This window comes from Rhinopithecus roxellana, chromosome 21 (genome assembly GCF_007565055.1).
Source record: "Rhinopithecus roxellana isolate Shanxi Qingling chromosome 21, ASM756505v1, whole genome shotgun sequence".
Classification (NCBI taxonomy): Eukaryota; Metazoa; Chordata; class Mammalia; order Primates; family Cercopithecidae; genus Rhinopithecus; species Rhinopithecus roxellana.
Genome location: NC_044569.1, coordinates 23,068,657 through 23,088,225, shown reverse-complemented (window position 1 = coordinate 23,088,225; position 19,569 = coordinate 23,068,657). Strand labels below are relative to the sequence as shown.

Sequence of the window (19,569 nt, the reverse complement as noted above, 5' to 3'; positions counted from 1 at the left end):
TTAGAGCTCTAGACTTGTTGATCCTACATATCTTCAACTTTGGATCCTTTGACCTATAGCTCTCTATTTTCTCTCCCTCTCCCTTCATCTCCCCAATCCCTGATAGTTAGCATTTTACTCTCTTTCTCTATGTATTTAACTTTTTCATACTACATATGCAAGTGAGATCATACAGTACTTTTTGTGTACGACATTTCACTTAGCATAATGTCCTCCAGCTTCACCCATGTTATGGCAAATGCCAGGACCTCCTTCTTTATTAATGGTAGCCATGAGAAAGGAGAATCTTCATAGATAGATGGATAGATATCATCATATCTTTACTCATCCACAGATGAACACTTCAGTTGTGCCCATATCTTGGCTATTGTGAAAAATGCTACAAAGAACGTGGAAGTGCAGATATCTTTACAAGGTGGTAACTTCATTTCCTTTGGGTACTAACTCAGAAAAGGGATACCTGCGTCTTATGGTAGTACTATTTTTAATTTCTCTCCATACTATTTTCCACAATGACTGCACCAGTCTACATTCACACCAATAATAAATATACAACCTCTAAAGATGCAACCAATTTCAACTAACTGTAGATATTTTGCAAAATTAAACATGACCAGATTGTCACAATTTGGCCATGAGAACCTCCTAACCTGGCTCCTTCATCCTTTTAGCATCACCAATTTTTCTTATAACAACATCAGATTACAAATCCCTTCTAATTTTTTCCTGCCCAGTACATGGAAGAGCTATCTTCCAAAAAATCCTCATTCCTTTTAGTGAAAAATGCTGTGTGAGACTAAACTCTAGGTGCTGGAAATCATAAATGGTGCTGCTGTGGTATCGAGTGGTTGTGCTAGTAACAGACCTGGATAAGGCGCTCAGTACTCACCTTGCAAACAGCTTTCAGTAAATTACAAATATTTAGCCCACAAGCAGCTAAAAGCTTAATAATAAAAATGATCAACAAAGTGCTCGAATTAACCATAATATACAATTCATTCTTTAGTTAACTTTACATGAGTCAAAGGATAGACCTATTTTATATCACACTACAAGGAACACATTAAGGTACTTGTAAGTTTACTTGTCCATTCTATGAGGAAATGCCATACAAAAATTAAGCTAAATTTCTATTTGCCAATGTGGTGAAATTTGAAATAGAGATTCAAATAACTTAAGCAAAATGCAGAAGAAAAGATGCATATAAAAATTTAAGAACACAAAATTATACATTTTTCTATAAGTACATGTAGATATATTCTAGAAGTAGTGCAGGGAAGGTGAGCCCCATAACTAGGGCTTACCCTGGGAGGGTTCTTGACTCCACCCAGGAAGGAATTCAAGGATGAGCCAGTAGTGCCAACAAATTTTCTTCAAGTGGCAGTGTACAGCAGCAGCAGAGGTACTGCTGCTTGTGGAGCAGGGCTACCTCATAGGCAGTGTACCCAGAGTAGCAGCTCAGAGGCAGTTCTGCAGTCATTTTACATCCACTTCTAGTTATACGCAAATTAACAGGTGGATTATGCAGAAGTTTCTAGAAAAAGGGTGGTAACTTCTGGATTGTCAGGTTGTTGCTATGGAAAGGGGTGATAACTTCTGGATATAGCCATGGCAAGGGTAAACTGATATGGCACGCTGGTGGGCATGTCTTATGGAGAGGTGCTTCCAACTCTTCCCTGTTTTAGCTAGTCCTCAATTTGCTCTAATGTCTGAGCCCCACTGCCAAAGTTAAGTCTTGCCTGCTGAGTCATGTCCAGCCTCCTACCTCAGAAGCATGAAGCATAACTGGTGTTACAAAAACCATCTTCAGAACAGTGATTAACCTTCAATATTGAGGAAGAGAAAAAGTATAGAATTGGGTTTAGCTGTATATGTAACATTTCCTGTCTTTGAAAAGAGAAATTGAAGCAAATAGGCAAAATGTAATTATCTGTTGAATCTGCTGATTATACTATTTTCTACTTGTTTCTGTTTGCCTGAAATATTTATAGCTAAAAATAATTTTTAATTGTTACCAGGCAGAGGAAAATGTTTTAAATAAACAGCATATAAAAACATTCCAAAAATAATATTCAAGGAGCTGACGTTGTGCAATGTCAAAAGGAACTGAGAAGAGCAATTTTCATTGTGCTAAAATACTGTAAATAACATATGTGCATTAATTAGGGATTAGGCTGGAAAAAAAGGACTCATACCAGGTATTGCAACAGAATGAATTTAACATGAGGAATTCACAAACAGGTGTTAGGGAACCCTGAAGCAACAAAGCAAAGTAACTGTAGACAAGAATGACCACTCTAATGGTGAGGGAACAAACTGTAATGTTGGGAACATCAGAGCCTAGAAATTTGGTAGATGATCTCTATGGATCTAGAACTCAGATTTTGGAGGAAAGGGCACTACATAGTTAATGCTGATGTATCTAAAATGTCATAATAAGTTTAGCAGGACTAAAACCAAGCTAGAGTTTAGAACTACCTACACTTCCAGGAGAGAAGAACCCTTGCTGGAGTGAGGTTAGAGATAGAGATAGGAGCAGGAAGAAAACAGAATATAGCTGGGCACAGTGGTTCATGCCTGTAATCCTAGCACTTTGGGAGGCCAAGTTGGGCAGATCACTTGAGCCCAGAAATTTGAGACCAGCCTGTGTGACACAGTGAGACCTCATCTCTACAAAAAGTACAAAAATGAGCCGGGCGTGGTGGCACACACTTGTAGTACCAGCTTCTTAAGAGGCTGAGGCAGGAGGATCGCTTAAGCCTGGGAAGTTGAGGCTGCAGTGAGCCAAGATCATGCCACTGCACTCCAGCCTGGGCAACACAGCAAGACCCTGTCTCAAAAAAAAAGAAAAGAAAAGGAAGAAAAAAAGAATAAAGTCTCTCCTTCTACCTTAGAGTATTCCTCCACTGCCCTCTGAGATTTTAACAAGAGTACTCATTTGAAACATGAAAAATGAGAACTGATGGCTTCAAGTTAGTTTTATTATTCAAAATAGTTTGGGAACTTCTTGGGGATTTTCTTAGGGCCATGGCTTTAGACTTTGTACTAACCTCAATGGAAACAAACTGGAGAATTTCATTTTCTGAAAATCGACAGTGACAACTCACAATCATTTTAGGATAAAAAAATTGAATGATATAAACTAGAAAATCATGTTCACATATTCTCTTAAAAAAGGTAAATTTAAAAATGTTGCCATCTTAAACCCTTTCAAAGAAGAGATGGAGATAAAAAAAAATCAAGCAAACTGATTACCACAAAAATACATTACAAAAATGAACAGTGGCCACATGGGTGCATACAATCTCTGTTTTTAGAATCAATTCAGTGTTAGAAAGTTCTATAATATTAATTATAAGTCTTTAGAATAAAAAATGTCAGAGAAGCCTAGGGAAAAACCAACAAACAAATCGGAAGTTTACAAAATATAGGTACAATTTTAGATGAAATTATCTGGAAGGGGACTTTCCAAATTAATGCCAATGTAAACTGAATACTCAAAATAGTCAGAAGTTGAATAGAATTTTAAATGGACTCAACAAAACAAATATACATATTAATGAGCCAAAGAGAATATATGGTCATTTATTTAGATGCACAATAAGCATTTTTTTAAAAATCAATTCCCATTAATGTTAAAAAACACATGTATCATGAGTTCATGGATACTTTCTGAACTAAAGAGAACATTTATATACGCAACCTGACAGCCAGCATATTTTTTTAATTTAATGGGGAAATATGAGAACCATTAATGCAGAATATAGACAAGAAGGCCCACTATCTTTACTACTATTTACCATATTATTAGAGGTATTAGCCATGCAATCAGAGAAGAGGAAGAAAGTAGAACCTCAGAAGTAGAAAGGAAGAGATAAAAATCAGTGTGAAAATTTTGTGTGCTATATCTGATATAGTGTGATATAATTAAATATCTGGAAAACACAAAATAATTGATGAAAACACTACACAAGCAATAAAATAATTTTATAAGATAATAGCTTATAAAACTACAATTACAACAATTAATAACCTTTATATATACAAACAAAAAATTGGAAAATGAAATGTATTTTCATGACAGCAAAAAAAAAAAATCAAAATACCTAGGCATAAGCTTAATAAGAAAAATCCTTGTATTTATTGTCAACCGATTTTTAATAAAGATACAAAGACAATTCAATGCAGAAAGAATCATCTTTTTGAGAAATGGTTCTGAGTGTGAAGAGACAATCTCCAGATTGGGAGAAAATATTTGCAAGTCATATATCTAATTACGGTTTAGAAGAAACTATCATCAGAGCCTACAGACAGACAGCCTACAGAATGGGAGAAAATTTTTGCAATCTATCAATCTGACAAAGGTCTAATATCCACAGCCTACACGGAACTTAAACAAATTTACAAGAAAAAGAACAACCCCATTAAAAAGTGGGCAAAGGACATGGACAGACACTTCTCAAAAGAAGACACACAGGCAGCCAACAAACATGAAAGAAAGCTCATCATCACTGGTCATTAGAGAAATTCAAATCAAAACCACAGTGAGATACCACCTCATGCCAGTCAGAACAGCTATTATTTAAAGGTCAAAAAACAACAGATGCTGGCAAAGTTGTGGAGAAAAAGGAACACTTTTACACTGTTGGAAGGAGTGTAAATTAGTTCAACCATTGTGAAAGACAGTGTGGCAATTCCTCGAAGACCTAGAGGCAGAAATACCATTTAACCCAGCAATCCCATTACTGAGAATATACCCAAAGGAATATAAATCATTCCATTATAAAGATACATGAACATGTATGTTCATTGCTGCATTATTCACAATAGCAAAGACATGAAATCAACCTAAATATCCATCAATGATAAACTGGATAAAGAAAATGTGGTACATATATGCCACAGAATATTATGCAGCCATTAAAAGGAACAAGATCATGTCCTTTGCAGGGACCTGGATGTATCTGGAAGCTGTTATCCTCAGAAAACTAATGCAGGAACAGAAAACCAGATACCACATGTTCTCACTTCTAACAGGGAGAAAGAATAGGTAATGGATGCTGGGCTCAGTATCCAGGTTATAGGATGATCTGTGCGGTAAACCACCATGGCACATGCTTTACCTATATAACAAACCTGCACATCCTGCACATGTATCCCTGAACTTAAAATAAAAGTTGAAGGGAAAAAAATGGTTATTATCCAAAATATAAAAATAAACAATAATAAGAAAACACAAATCCCAATTTTAAAAGCAGGCAAGGAACCTGTATAGACATTTCTCTAAAGAAGACATACAAAATGGCCAACAGATACATTAAAAAATGCTCAACATGACTAATCCTTAGGGAAATATTCTCGGATTTGATATCAAAAGGTTGAATCTTAAAAGATATTAATGGGCTGGGCGCGGTGGCTCACGCCTGTAATCCCAACACTTTGGGAGGCCAAGGTGGGAGGATCACCAGGTCAGGAGATCGAGACCATCCTGGCCAACATGGTGAAACCCAACCTATGCTAACAATAAAAATACAAATACAAAAATTAGCTGAGTGTGGTGGTGCATGCCTGTAATCCCAGCTACTCGGGAGGCTGAGGCAGGAGAATCGCTTGAACCAACGAGTCAGAGGTTGCAGTGAGCCAAGGTCACACCACTGCACTCCAGCCTGGCGACAGAGCAAGACCCGTCTCAAAAAAAAAAAAAAGATATTAATGATAAGCTGAACTCCAATCACCCTATGAAAGATCCCACAAAACTATGGAGATACTAATTCACATTCACAAGGATAGCAAAAATCTAAAAAGACTAGAATAGGTATGAGCTAAGATGTGGAGAATTGGAACTCTCATACACTGCTGTGGTATTGTAATATGGTACAGCTGATTTGGAAAACAATTTAGTATTTCCTCAAAGCAATAAAGACAAAGGTACTAGTAATATATGACCCAGCAAATCCATTCCTATGTATGTACCCAAAAGAAATGAAGATATATATACACACAAAAACTTGTTCCACACAAAATATTCACAGTAACATTATTCATAAGAGCCAAAAAGTCAAATACAAATGTTTGTTAACTAATGAATGAATAAACAAAGTCTAACGTATCCATACAATGGAATGTTACTTAGCCAAAAATGGAATGAAGTATTGATTCATACTACAAATTGAATGTAACTTAAAATTGTTAAGCAAAGTGAAAGAATCATGTTACAAAAGGCCACATATTATATGATGCCATTTATATGAAATGTCCAGAATGGGCAAGTTCATAGAGACAGACAATAGAATAGAATATTAATTTATTCTAGACAACAGAATATTAATTTCTATGAGCTGGGGAAGAGAGAAATGGGGAGTGATTGTTAATAAGTATAGGATTTCTTTTGGGGTGTTATAAATGTTCTAAAATTAGATAGTGGAGGTGTCTACACAACTCTGTGAATACACTAAAACCAATGAATTGTACTTTAAATATGCAGATTTTATGGTATTAAATTATATCTTTTAAAAAGTATTATATATGTTCTAAAAAGACTAATAACAAAATTAAAAGAAACCACAGACTATGAGGAAATGTCCATGTATCATATATTTGATAAATTAAGGACTTGTAAGCCAGCATTTATTAAGAAATCTTTGGCCGGGCGCGGTGGCTCAAGCCTGTAATCCCAGCACTTTGGGAGGCCAAGACGGGCGGATCACGAGGTCAGGAGTTCGAGAGCATCCTGGCGAACACGGTGAAACCCCGTCTCTACTAAAAAATACAAAAACTAGCCGGGCGAGGTGGTGGCGCCTGTAGTCCCAGCTACTCGGGAGGCTGAGGCAGGAGAATGGCGGGAACCCGGGAGGCGGAGCTTGCAGTGAGCTGAGATCCGGCCACTGCACTCCAGCCTGGGCGACAGAGCGAGACTCCGTCTCAAAAAAAAAAAAGAAATCTTTTAACTCAATAAAATGAGAAGACAAGACAGAAAACCCAAATTAAAAGTGAGCAAATGGTTTGTATACATTTCACCAAACGAAGTCAAACGAATGGCCAATAAGCACATACAAAATGCTCAATCTAATTAGATATTATGGAAATGCAAATTAAAACCACCCTGAGATGCCACTTTGTACCTACAAAAATGGCTATAATCATAAAGACACAATCCTGGATGTTGGTGAGGATTTGAAGACGCTAGTTTTGAACATTGCTGGCAGGAATGTAAAATGTCACATTGGAAAACAGTTTGACAGTTTCTTACAAAGCTAACTATTGATTTGTCATATGGCCCAGCAATTTCTCTCCTAAAAACGTATGTGAACACAAATATTTTTATTTACATGTTCAGAGCAACATTATTCCTAACAGCCAAGAAGTGGGAACAATCCATATGTCCCCCAATCGGTGAACCTATAAATAAAATAGGTTTTTTCCATGCAATGGAATAGTGTTCGGCAATAAAAAAAATTAAGTATCAATACATACTACAACAGATGAACCTCAAGAACATCATGCTAAGTGCAAGACGCCAGACACAAAATACTACGTGTAGTATGATTCCATTTACATAAGATGTAGAAAGAAAAACTTGTAAAGGCAGAAAACAACTCAGTGGTGCCTAGGATTGCGAATATTAATAAGCATGAGAAAACTTCTTAGGGTCATGGAAATATTCTAAAACCGGATTGTGGTGATGCATAACTCTAGAAATTTACTCAAAGTCAACAAATTATAAACTTACAGTGTGTACATTTTATGGTATGTAAATTGTAGTTTGACAAAGCTGTTAAAAAGTAAGCCAGTTATGTGACCTTGTTAAAAACTGGAGGAAAAAAGTGAAACAAGCCAATAATTAAGAGCATTAAGAATAGATTCAGAGCTTTTCATAAAGCATCTTCAGAAAATATCATTCAGTAATACTCCTACCTCACTCAAAAAATAACCAGAAAAATGTAAATGGAGAAAAAGAAAGGGAACTCTTCTAAAAGTTATTCCAAATATTTACCTTATAAAGTCTAAAAAGATGATAGAGGAGGAATACTGATCAACTACATCATTTATCTTCTCAAATACCACATTTATTACACAATATCAAAATGCTTATGCATCTAACAATGGATAATGTTAGAATGGAAGATGAAAATACGGACATCCTCTCCATCTGGTATATTGTTTTATGTTGTCCCGGCATTTGAGTTTTAATTTATGTTTTGCTACTGTATTCCTAAATTTTCTTTCCTATGTGCAATTTGCCACAATATCTGTTGGGGAATAGTAACATGAGCTGAGTAAACTATTGTTTTATTTTACTTGTGTGTTATAACATGTCAAAATACTAGAATTAGAGAGACCTCCTCAAAATTACTAGTTCATACTCTTTACTGGAGAGACTTTCTCTCCTTTAGTGCACAAAACTACAAGATACCGATTTCCTTTCAAAAGAAACCAAGGGGAGATTATCAATGAGGTTTGGTTTGACTCACCTTATGCATAGCACAAAGAAAAGGATATTTCACTTTCAAGAATGGTTACAAACACGTACACTATTGGGATCATTAGATCATTGATTTGGTGGCCAAGACTGGAAATGCAAGGGAGACAACATTTAAAAGAATGGACGATTTTCATAATCATATGAACAACACTGGTGGTTGTTTTTTACTAAAAGCAGCAATGCCATGGCAACGATCATCTTAAGGAGAAGAAAATCTGCCAAAGAAGAGGATGCTGTTGGATTCATTGTGCCTGATGAAAAACAGGAAGGGATGATTGCAGTGAACATTTTCATGACCTGGGGCGGATGTGACAGTAAAGCCTATGCCGGTGGCAGCTGCAGCCTCGGTGCCTTCTTCAGTTACCGCCACAAAGGAACTGTGCAGGAACTTCTGGGCCTGCAACCCGGAGAGTGAGGACATCCCCGAGTAGTCGGCTTTGTGCTCACTGAAGGCATCGCTCATCCCCATGGCAGCCAGGACCGCCTCAAGGTCGTAACTGTCCTCCACCTCAAACCGAGGCAAGTGCAGATTCACCCTTCTTTCTTCCATATGCCCTGGACTAGTCCACTCTACCAATTTCTCAGGACTTATTTTATCTATTATCTATTTTCAAAAAAAGAAGAGTAGAATGGTATGCTTATCAATAAAAATCTAAAACAGTATAACACTGATTTGTATCAGTCAGAAGTTATTAATTTTAGTAATATTAAAAGTGGAAATTTTATTTCACCAGATTGTTGCCTTTATACTGCAGGTGGTCGTCTTATATTTCTCTGTGTAAATTATCTGCTTATATGTGGAAATACCATAGCATTGAATACATTTTTAAAGATTAAAAATAAGTCATTTCTTCTTTTATCAACTGAGTATATAATTCATTTTAACTACCTCCCCTAGTCTTTGAATGCATATATATTTACATAGTTGCAATCACAGTGAATGTCCATTTTATTTGATAAAAAGTAAAGTTTTTCACACCATTGCATATCTCTATCTTCAAACAGCTAGATAATATTCTTATGAAGTTGATAAATTTTTCCCAAGATTTAGCTATTCATGCACTTTACAAACATTTAGTCTGTATCAGGCATTGTGATAGATTTGATAGTTACTAGGGATACAAAAATAATAATTATGATGAATTTCAAACCAGGCATTCCAGTGTATTTAATACCAAAATAACTGATTTGACTCAGAAAAGCAATCTTTTTCTTCTACATTATTTCTTTAGGGTAATTCCCACAACTGGGGCTTTTAAATCAGAATATAAATACTCTTACAGCTCTCAGACATACTGCCATTTTGCTGTCCCAAAATATTTTCTAACTTAAAATGCTACTAGCAATATTTCACAGAAGTAGCACAGCATCTGATAATATAAGAAGATAGCAGTTATCATTTGTCGAGTGCTTTCTATGTCTTAGACCCCTTCTAGTCTACAATTCTATAATCATTCCAACACTGCTACACATTAAGCACCATGGAGCCCTCTTTAGAGATGGGAAAGTATTGAAGTTCAAGGAAGTTAAGAAGCTTCAAGGGTCAGAAAGCCACTAGAGAAACAGGGATTTGAAACAAAGCTCTCCTGATTTTCAAAATACAGGACACTAGCCACATAATTTTTTTAACTGCAAAATGGGTGAGAGTAAATCAATGGTGTAAGGGTGTAAGAAAGAAATTCAAATGCTCCAAGACTAAGAGTGTAAGAAAGAAATTCAAAAGCTCCAAGAGCCTACTGTACAGTGTGCAGAATTGGTTGTATATACACATATGTGAATTTTTTTTTCCAGGAAAGGGGTCCGTAGATATCAACCATTTCTCAGAATGGTGGATGATCTTTATGACTCCCATGTAATCTTATTCATTTCAGTTCATCCCAAACATTCTTGGATTGGTTTTTCTCAATAAGCCTGACCCGTACTATTTAATGCTCCCCAGTAGACATCCATCTATAGCTGCTGGAGAGTGAGAAACACTTTCTATTTGACACTGCTGGCCACCAGCTCCTACTCAGAAGCCCTGAGACAGAAAACCTTAGGAGATGAAAGCAAGAATAAGGAGATGTAAGTGTTTACCTTCTCCAGACCATCGATGTCATTGGGCAGAAGCACAAACATGCTTAGGTCATTGTTTTTATATGGAATCCCTAGAATTTTGGCCTGCAAGTCCTCCAGGAAAGTGAAGCTAAAGGAATGGCTCTGTGTCATCATCTGCACAGATTTACTTGTGCTCTGCAACAAATTAACAGAGCACACAATATCAAAGGACGTAAGACCAAAGGCTTTAAGGCAACCAAGTTAGTTCATCAAAATAATTAGCTCAATCTAAAATAAAGCCCAATATCAGAGTCTCAGAATGAGCACTTACTATCTACCAGTATGCATTTGCTCAAATATTACTTTAGATTTTTTTTCGGGGGGGAGGTGAGGGATGGAGTCTCACTCTGTTACCAGGCTGGAGTGCAGTGGTGTGACCTTGGCTCACTGCAACCTCCGCCTCCCGGGTTCAAGCGATTGTCCTGCCTCAGCCTCTCAAGTAGCTGGAATTACTGGTGCGCACCACCACACCCAGCTAATTTTTTTATTTTTAGTAGATATGGGGTTTCACCATGTTGGCAAGGATAGTCTCAATCCCTTGACCTCGTGATCCACCCACCTTGGCCTCCCAAAGTGCTGGAATTACAGGCGTCAGCCACCACACCCAGCCATGACTTTAGATTTTATATTCCATGTGTAAGCACATCACAAAAATAAATTAAGGAGCATACCTTATTCATCCAAAATTTCTCTTCCTTAGTATTTTCTTTCTTAAACTCCCTGTCCCATTGCCCTTTAAAATAAACTGTGTTCACCAGCACCAGCTTGGTAGAGCTACTAATAGAGCCATCTGGGAACAAGTCCTTGATTCTTTCTGTAAATGAAGAAACAGAAAAAGGTTGGCCCATCTTCCAAATGACAAGTAATATGCATGACACATATGATGCAGATGGACTTGACTGATCATTAAAAACCAGCCAGGTCAGCACCTGAGGGCCTTGCTGACAAAGGGTTCGCTGGCAGAATCGGCAAGGAGGTTCTCATTTTGCCCATCGCCTATTTATCCCACTGGATAAATTGAGGTTCATGATTAAGAGTCCGGACTCTGGGGTCAGATGCCTCTGTTAGCATCCAGTTTGCCTCTTATCGGCTGAGGAATCTTGGGCAAGTTATTTAAACTCTCTGTGCCTCAGTTTCCACATCTGTAAAATAGGAATAAAATCTGCCTCATAGGGTTGTTGAAAGGAGCAAATGATTCAACACATGTAAAGCTCTTGGAACACCATCTCACACATAATAAGCACTCTGTGTTAGCTATTATGCTTACCATTCAAAATAGTTACTGCCTGAGATTGAGGGATTACTTATTATATTGGAGAAGGAGTTGATATTTTTGTCTGAGTTCAGCCCATCCCACATAAATTCTAAAAAATACTGTTCAACCAGCTTTTTGAAAGATCCTATTTTTTCTGCTTCTTTTATTTCCTTTCTTCAGGCCAAGGATGAGGGAAAAAAAAACACATTCTAAGTAACAAAGGTGTCTCTGATAATTGGTATAAAAAATGGAATCTGAAACTCTACCGCTAAAGTATCAGCTATTGCTCCCCAAGGTGAATTTCCACATTAATATTTCTCTGTGGATTTCTCATACTAGGGGATGAGAAAGGAAAAATGGGATAAGAAACTTGTCAAATCCTCTGCTGTGGGGAGGGCTGCTGGTTGTCATTATCCCTGAACAATGCTTAAGTAAAGATAAAGACCAGGTGGCCCCAGCTGTGGATGGGAACAAGTCTTGATGGGAGAGCTGCGTGTTTCTCAGTTAACACAGAGAAAAACTCAGGAAGAAAGGCTCCAATATAAAGGAAAGAATGTAAACCCAAGACAGGCATCATCCCATTTTCGGGACCCCCAAGACATTGTGATCCATGGCTATGTGTAAACAGTTCTCCAGCAAGCGTTTCCATGCATTTGGCTTCATGCAGTCCCCCCGCTGGCTCCCCTTGGCCTCTCCACATTTGCTGAAATTGCTCTACCATCTGCAGTACCCTCCCTACTTCCTAGGCCCAGGCTTGCCCTTCCAACCCTGCAAAACCTACCTCAAGTCCCTTCCCAAAGCTTGTGCATTACATGGCACCTCACGCAGTGACAAGTCCAGGGCTTCACTCACAGCAGATTGTCAAGAAGTGTTTTTTGTTTGTTTGTTTGTTTGTTTCTGGTTTTTTGCAATGAATGACCCACCCATACTCTACCATTTGTTTTGCTTTCAACCCAGGAATTAATCTTCTTTCGACTTTCATCTGCTGCGTTTACAAAATCAACAGGTTCCAGAGATGCATGATAATATTTTTCAACATAATCTAAGTATTTCTTTAGGAGAAACAAGGAAGGAATAAAAAGAGGTTAAAAAGTCAATTTATCAATTGCCAACATCTCTAAATAAATTTATGTATACATTGGGATGACTAATACAGTAAGAGAAATTGTAAGGTCCTGGGCATCTCACATTGAGTACCCGCATGCACATTTTTATGCAGCTTATCTGGGGATGAGGCAAAAATCAGGCTCAGATTGCCAGGACTATAAAGAAGCTCCCTGCAGTTCTGAATATCTGTAGATCAGGATGGAAAAGCACCACAGGGATATGACCAGAGCCAGGCAGCCTGACTTCAGGACCCACAGTCTTACTAGAGTCCCTTGGCCATTCCAGAATACCACTCACAGATATGGTAGCACCGCAAACTTACTTGAAGGAAGAGGTATGTTTTTTCTCCAAACAGCCTGTTGGCTATGTTCAGTTCATAATCATTAGTGAGTTTGCTTATTTCAGTCAAAAACTTTTGGAATTGTTGATGTATTGCTTCTGTCTTCTCAATCTTGAAAATTAAAACAAAATCTCAACAGGTTATCTTAGCAAAAGCAAGCCTAGATTTTCCCCTAAGAGGATGCGGCTGCTGGGTCTCTCCCCTAGTTTGTCAGCCCCAAGGGTGATCCCTGTGTTTGATGTGGCCCCTGGATACCAGGTGGCCTTTACCCAAGTCATATGGTAAATGTAAGTTATGACCAATCTGAGCTCCAGAGAGAAGCCTTCTCTGCCAGCCCAACATCACAGATCTTGCTTTTATAACTCAAGTTGTGGGTTTTTTTGGTCTCAAATAAAAGTGCTCACTAAATGTTAAATAAGCTTGTTTTTAGCTCCTCACAAGATTCTAAGCATCAAGGAAAGTAAATGATTTCCCTGGACAATTCTTATCTATTGAAGTTTGGAAATTTTTTTCCAGAGTGAATAAGAAGAGTGACTCCTAATGGTATGAGTCACTCCACATTGGGCTGAAGTGAGATTTATCCTTGTCTCCAGGGGGAAAAAAAAAAATGTTTTCTGGATATTTTGTGTAGGACCCATCAGCTTTCTGGTTGAAGGTTTCATATTCTATGTTACCTTAACAACATATCTGGAATGCCATTATTTCAACATGTCAATACAATCAATATTAATTATATATATATAATATCTATTTCAGCAAAAATAATATATTAAAATTAATATTTTGTATTCTTTTCTCATATTAAGTTCTTGAAATACAATATGCATTTTACACCTATAGCACATCTCAGTTCAAACTAGATCTATTTCAAGTGTTCAACAGCCACTTGAGTGGCTACCATACTGGATAGCTGGGGACTAGATAAACTCTCACCCAGGCAAATTAGAAGGCTTGTATTAGAAAGGTCATTTTTGCATTGTTTGTAGAAGGAAGGGAAGAAGGAAGGAAGGAAGGAAGGAAGGAAGGAAGGAAGGAAGGAAGGAAGGAAGGAAGGAAGGAAGGAAGGAAGGAAGAAAGGAAGGCCCCATCAACAGAATAAATGAGGAAATAGCTATAAAAATGAATTAAATAGGGCTACAAGTATCCACTTAAAATAGATGAATCTTATAAACATAATGCTAAGCCAAAAATAACCAAGTTCCAAAGAATAATGACAAAAATATATGGTATGTAATGAAATAATAAATACATGAGAATCATAAACACCTAATCCACAATAGTGGGACTTGCTCTCTCAGGAGAGGATGGGGGTGTGCTCAAGGAAGGTATTATACATCAGCCTAAGGGGCATCAGCGATTTGATCATGGTTTATTTCATACACTGAAAAGAGGAGTTAAAGGGTGTTTATTGCATTTTTCCTTATACCTTTTATATATATGTCTTGAGATTTTACCAGCATTTTTTAAAAGCAAGATTGAGAATACTCTGAATTTACATAATAATCAAATGCGTACCTGGCAAGCCAGTCTCTGGACAAATTATTAAACGAGGAGATTGGAGTAGACGACCTTCAAGATGTATTCCAGTCCTAATATCCTTTCCGTCAGTAATTCTATTCTCTTCATACCTCTGTGGCTCCCAGGAAAATTTTGGGGAATGGGCAAAGCTGCTAGACAGCGTGTATGTGTAAGCTGTGCCTCACACAAAGCTGAAATTCAGTTCCCACCCGAGTCATCCAGCCCTTTACATAGGAGTAGGGCAGCTACCCCAAAGAATGAGCTGTTTTCTAATTTGCACAAAAGTTCTACATGGGCTATCATGGTGAGAAAGAATGTGCTCTGAAGACAACTGCACTCCTCAATTGAGGGGACATTGCAGTGGCCATGTGACCCAACTTGGTTGTGCCAACCCTGAAAGGAAGCCTGACTCTCTACAGGTGCAACTGAGCCACCCACATGACCTAGCCTTTTGGGGTTGTGAAATGAGCAGCTCATATTGCTGGGTGATCTGAGCCATGGTTTTAGGAGGGTCTGGAATTGCACTATGACTACTGTCAGAGCAGCTGTGCCCTTCCTGAGACTGCTAACATCTGATCCTAGTCCTGACCTAATGGGCTTATTCCTTTCCCGTGTTTGAGTAGACTCTCCTTTGGATGGGGAATACAGGAACACTGGAGCTGGGAAAGACCTCAGGAAGTCATTGGGCCTGTACTAACTTTTAAAATACAATATCAGCACGGGGTTAAAAATATGAGTGGAGTTTAGTAATAATATCACCTACTGCTGCTAAGGCCACCACCGCTGGCTCAGTTACCAGATGCCCCTACTGGACACTTTACAGAGGCTGAAAGAAGATAAATAACTTGCCCAAAGTAGCATCGCTCTTAAGTGACCGAGCCAGGACTTGAACCTAAGTCTGTTTAACTCCAAAACCCATCCACTCTGCTATGGGAACTTTTCAGTCTATTAGCCTTACCAGTTCTATCATAGCGGTGTTGTCCATTATACCTAAGGTCTCTTCTCAATGCTAAGGAGTTATTACTGCTGTATAATCCTTACAACATTATTTGTCTACCGTGATTATTATTGGTAAATAATAAAGAAATAATATTGCTTTCATGCCTTTCTCAGCCCTTTTCCCCAGAGAGCCCATGCCTAAAATGCAACTCCATTGAAGTTTGTAAAACACATCTCCCCACCTCTTTTCCTTCAGCCTTTATTCTCACCACTTTGTTTTCTTCAGCCTTTGTTCTTGAGCTCCTCATGCCTTTTTCAGAGTGAAATACCTGGAAGAAATAGAAAATATTACTGTGGTGCTTAGAGAAGAGAAAACCTCACACAGAATCAGTCGGGGGAGAGTGGACGCTTGTGAAAGAAACCTCGGTGGTATATGAGGTGTCCTTCTCTCCTTGCAAAATCATGAAAAGGTCTGTGTTTACCTCTGATTTTCTTTCTTTCTTTCTTTCTTTCTTTCTTTCTTTCTTTCTTTCTTTCTTTCTTTCTCTCTCTCTCTTTCTCTCTCTCTCTTTCTTTCTTTCTTTCTTTCTTTCTTTCTTTCTTTCTTTCTTTCTTTCTTTCTTTCTTTCTTTCTTTCTCTCTCTCTCTTTCTCTCTTTCCCTTCCTTCCTTCCTTCCTTCCTTCCTTCCTTCCTTCCTTCCTTCCTTCCTTCCTTTCTTTCTTTCTTTCTTTCTTCCTTTCTTCCTTTCTTTCTTTCTTGTGTGTGTGGCAGAGTTTTGCACTTTTGCCCAGGCTGGAGTGAAGTGGCATGATCTTGGCTCACTGAAACCTCTGTCCCCTGGGTTCAAGTGATTTTTCTGCCTCAGCCTCCCGAGCAGCTGGGATTATAAGCACCTGCCACCACACCCGGCTAAGCTCATGCCTGTAATCCCAGAACTTTGGGAGGCAAGGCGTGTAGATCACCTGAGGTCAGGAGTTCGAAACTAGCTTGGCCAACATGGTGAAACCCCGTCTCTACTAAAAAATACCTGTCCTTTTTCTAAGGAGCTTGTATTGGCTTATATGTTCCTGTGTTCATCTTGGATGTGTTATTTTTACCCTTGTGGGGATTATGTCACTTTTTCCATAAGTGCTTTTCATGCTTTGTCTTAATTATTAGTGCAATGGCTTTAGACGAGGTCACTCAACCAGTCCCTACTCAAAACAATTCAAGCTTCTGGGAGCAGGTAGGGAGACGGTATTTGGAAAGGGAAGAGGGCTTTCCTGATAGACCTGAAATTGCTCCCTGTCTTGAAAGTCTTTGCTTCCTGGTCCACCATGAGCATATTTTTAAGATAATGCAAGAGGGCTGAACAACCCCCAGAATGAATTTGTGCATGGAAAACACAGAAGCCCCCCGACTGCGCCCAACCTCCTCCAACTGGGAAGCGCTGGCTCCTCGGGTCCCCAGAAGGAGCATGCCAATGGCAGTCAAGAGGCCCACAGGGGAAAAGAAGATGTTGCCATCATTTGTTTTCTTCAGCTCTTTGAAAAGATCTAACCCAAATCGAGTGCTGATGGTGCCGAGTGTATCCATGATGATTTAGCGGTATCTAGAACAGCAAGAACAACAGTCAAAACTGAACATTTGAATTACTCTGTGTCAGGGGAACCCTTCCTGCTTCCATTCCTCTTCTTGCATTGATACAGAATATAGGGATTTCCACCCTCTTGGTGAAAGGTCGCTGCTGCCTGCTTCTCACATCCTCTCTTGGCCTTCTCTTGCTAGGAGACATCAGTCAATCCGCTGGAGTCTTCCATCATCTGGTGGTGCTCAGTTCTTACTACCCCGGGGAGCAGGGTTCATGTTTTAATGACTTTATTCCCTTGTTCCCTGTCTGAACCTGCCTGCCTCTGCCTCCCCACAGCCTCCTCTTCATGAAAGCTGCCCCAGGTAGACCCAGCCCTTGTCCAGGCAACACCAATTTGTCCAGATGTGGGGTCCATGATAAGGCAGTGGGGTAGGCACAAGAATCTCCACGGGCCTCACGTTCAAGCAGCGCTCTCTGATCCAACCTTAGCAATGATAAAGCCAAGACTTGAATCCTTATCTGATACTATTTCTCAATGGATTCAAAATTCAGCCCAGAGAGTGCCAGGATTGATTAAATCTCTTAAACCCCTTTCCCTAACTGCATAAAAACTTGACTCTGGGCTGAATTTTTCTGAAGCAGAAACCACATATCTCTGGTCATGAATTATTAGGTGGAGATGAAAGGATTTTCTTTTTTTATACTGTTCTGTATTGTTTTAGGCTTGTACATGAGCTTGCATTACTTTTGTCATTTCACAAAAATAATTTTTAAAGAGCAATTAATGTTTGCCAAAAATAAATAGGTAGAACTGTTTTTATGTTTGCTTTATTATCAGCTACTTTATAACTAGTAAGTAAAGGCTTTAGGAGAAATCCTAAAACAAAAATAAGATTAACGAAAACTAAAGATTTTTAAAGCCCACATACTTTGGGACCTTTTGCCCTCAAGGGCCCATCCCTGCTAAGGCATCCCACATCGATATCAAAACTTCCATTTCAACCTCGGGTTTTCTTGCAGGGATTCTTTACAGGTTAACTAATAAATAAAATGGATTAATTTACTGTCAAAGATGATACATTGTCGTGGCCACGTAGGAACCGAATTAAATAAAACTACCTCCAGAAAGTCCATGCACAATACAAGTAATCCTTTCAAACAACAAACATCATCGTTCTCAAAATACAGAGGTCTTAAATTGGAGCCAAAATAAGAACTTACCTCGGGTTTTTGGAGAGACAGTAGTGGCTGGGCAAGGAACTAGGAAGCATATGTCAATTAAGTAGCTGGGATTCTTAATTTATAGTTCTCCACATCTGCTTCAGCAGTGGTTTTCCACCTTGAGTGCATCTTAAAATCTCCTTGGAACTTTAAAAAAATCTATGCTCAAGCCCCACCCCAGACGAACTGAGTCAGCATCTCTCGGGTGGAAACCAGGCATCAGAATTTTTATCACCCCGGGTGATTACAGCGTACAACCAACGCTGGGAACCAAAGGTATATAGCCTGATGAAGACATACATTAAACGCATACTTTACTTACCACGGATGGAAAGAGCTGTGTCCTGACAAGTCATTCTCTGTAACAGAGTTATTTTTGCAGTTGCATTATTTAGGAGTGCCAAATGCCAGGAAGAAAATGAAAGAAAACTATCTTGCTAGAAAAGAACAAGAAAAAGGAAGAAGAAAAGTTCGGGTAGGCAGCCACATACAAGCAAGAGTGCACGCGCACGCGCACACACACGCACACACACCTATTCTTATTCTCAATTATTCCATCCATTAATTATAAAATATCTCATTTTAATTCATTCAATAAACATTTATCAAGTCTATTATGTACCAGGTACTGTCTCTAACGCTAATAATTCATAAGCCCTCAATACCCTCACTGATTTCAGGAAAACAACACTACCAAAAAACCTCAACAGGAAATTACACCCCCAGATTCCAGTTTTTCCTGCCAACCCTGCAGCATTTCTACTGGCCCTACCAGTTCATTAAAAGAAACTGCTTAGATTAGTCTCAGCTTTAATCTTCAGTAAAGGGCTTGGAGATTTGCCATCGTTGCTGGGCAGCAGCTTAGCTCTTCCTTCTGCCTAGAAGAACACCTCCTAGATACACAGGCTCAAAGGGCATATGGGTCATGTGTGTTCCAATCTCCATACTCACAATTTACTTTTTTCAAAATATTTTAATTGCTACTCTTTAAGCAAACTCAAAACCATGTTTAATTGATTTGCTTTTTAATGGGCACTGA

General features: G+C 38.6%; 1 protein-coding gene across 3 annotated transcripts; it reads right to left on the bottom strand.

The window, feature by feature from the left end:
* Nucleotides 1–7,305: 7,305 nt before the first annotated feature.
* Nucleotides 7,306–18,681, bottom strand: SERPINB13 (serpin family B member 13). 3 transcript variants are annotated; one of them, XM_030925705.1, is made up of 8 exons: nt 18,531–18,666; nt 17,150–17,330; nt 16,008–16,067; nt 13,264–13,392; nt 12,769–12,886; nt 11,251–11,393; nt 10,559–10,714; nt 7,306–9,086 (listed from the first exon to the last, which is right to left on the bottom strand). In XM_030925705.1, exons 2-8 carry the CDS (start codon nt 17,312–17,314, stop codon nt 8,682–8,684), a joined length of 1,176 nt encoding a protein of 391 aa, XP_030781565.1. In that variant the 5' UTR covers nt 17,315–17,330; nt 18,531–18,666; the 3' UTR covers nt 7,306–8,681. The 3 variants fall into 3 exon arrangements, with proteins under 3 accessions (XP_030781565.1, XP_010387100.1, XP_030781566.1); XM_010388798.2 differs by having other exon boundaries at nt 8,056–9,086; nt 15,981–16,067; nt 18,531–18,681; XM_030925706.1 differs by lacking the exons at nt 12,769–12,886; nt 13,264–13,392; nt 16,008–16,067; nt 17,150–17,330; nt 18,531–18,666 and adding an exon at nt 11,509–11,630 and having other exon boundaries at nt 8,056–9,086.
* Nucleotides 18,682–19,569: the final 888 nt, after the last annotated feature.

Excerpts from the sequence above, each read along its gene's own strand:
- SERPINB13 (XM_010388798.2), bottom strand. The coding sequence starts at position 17,314 with ATGGATACACTCGGCACCATCAGCACTCGATTTGGGTTAGATCTTTTC. Across the intron at positions 13,393-15,980 it reads TAAAGGCTGAAGGAAAAGAG|ATTGAGAAGACAGAAGCAAT; the intron begins GTGGGGAGATGT and ends TTAATTTTCAAG. Across the intron at positions 9,087-10,558 it reads ACATCGATGGTCTGGAGAAG|ATAATAGATAAAATAAGTCC; the intron begins GTAAACACTTAC and ends TTTTGAAAATAG.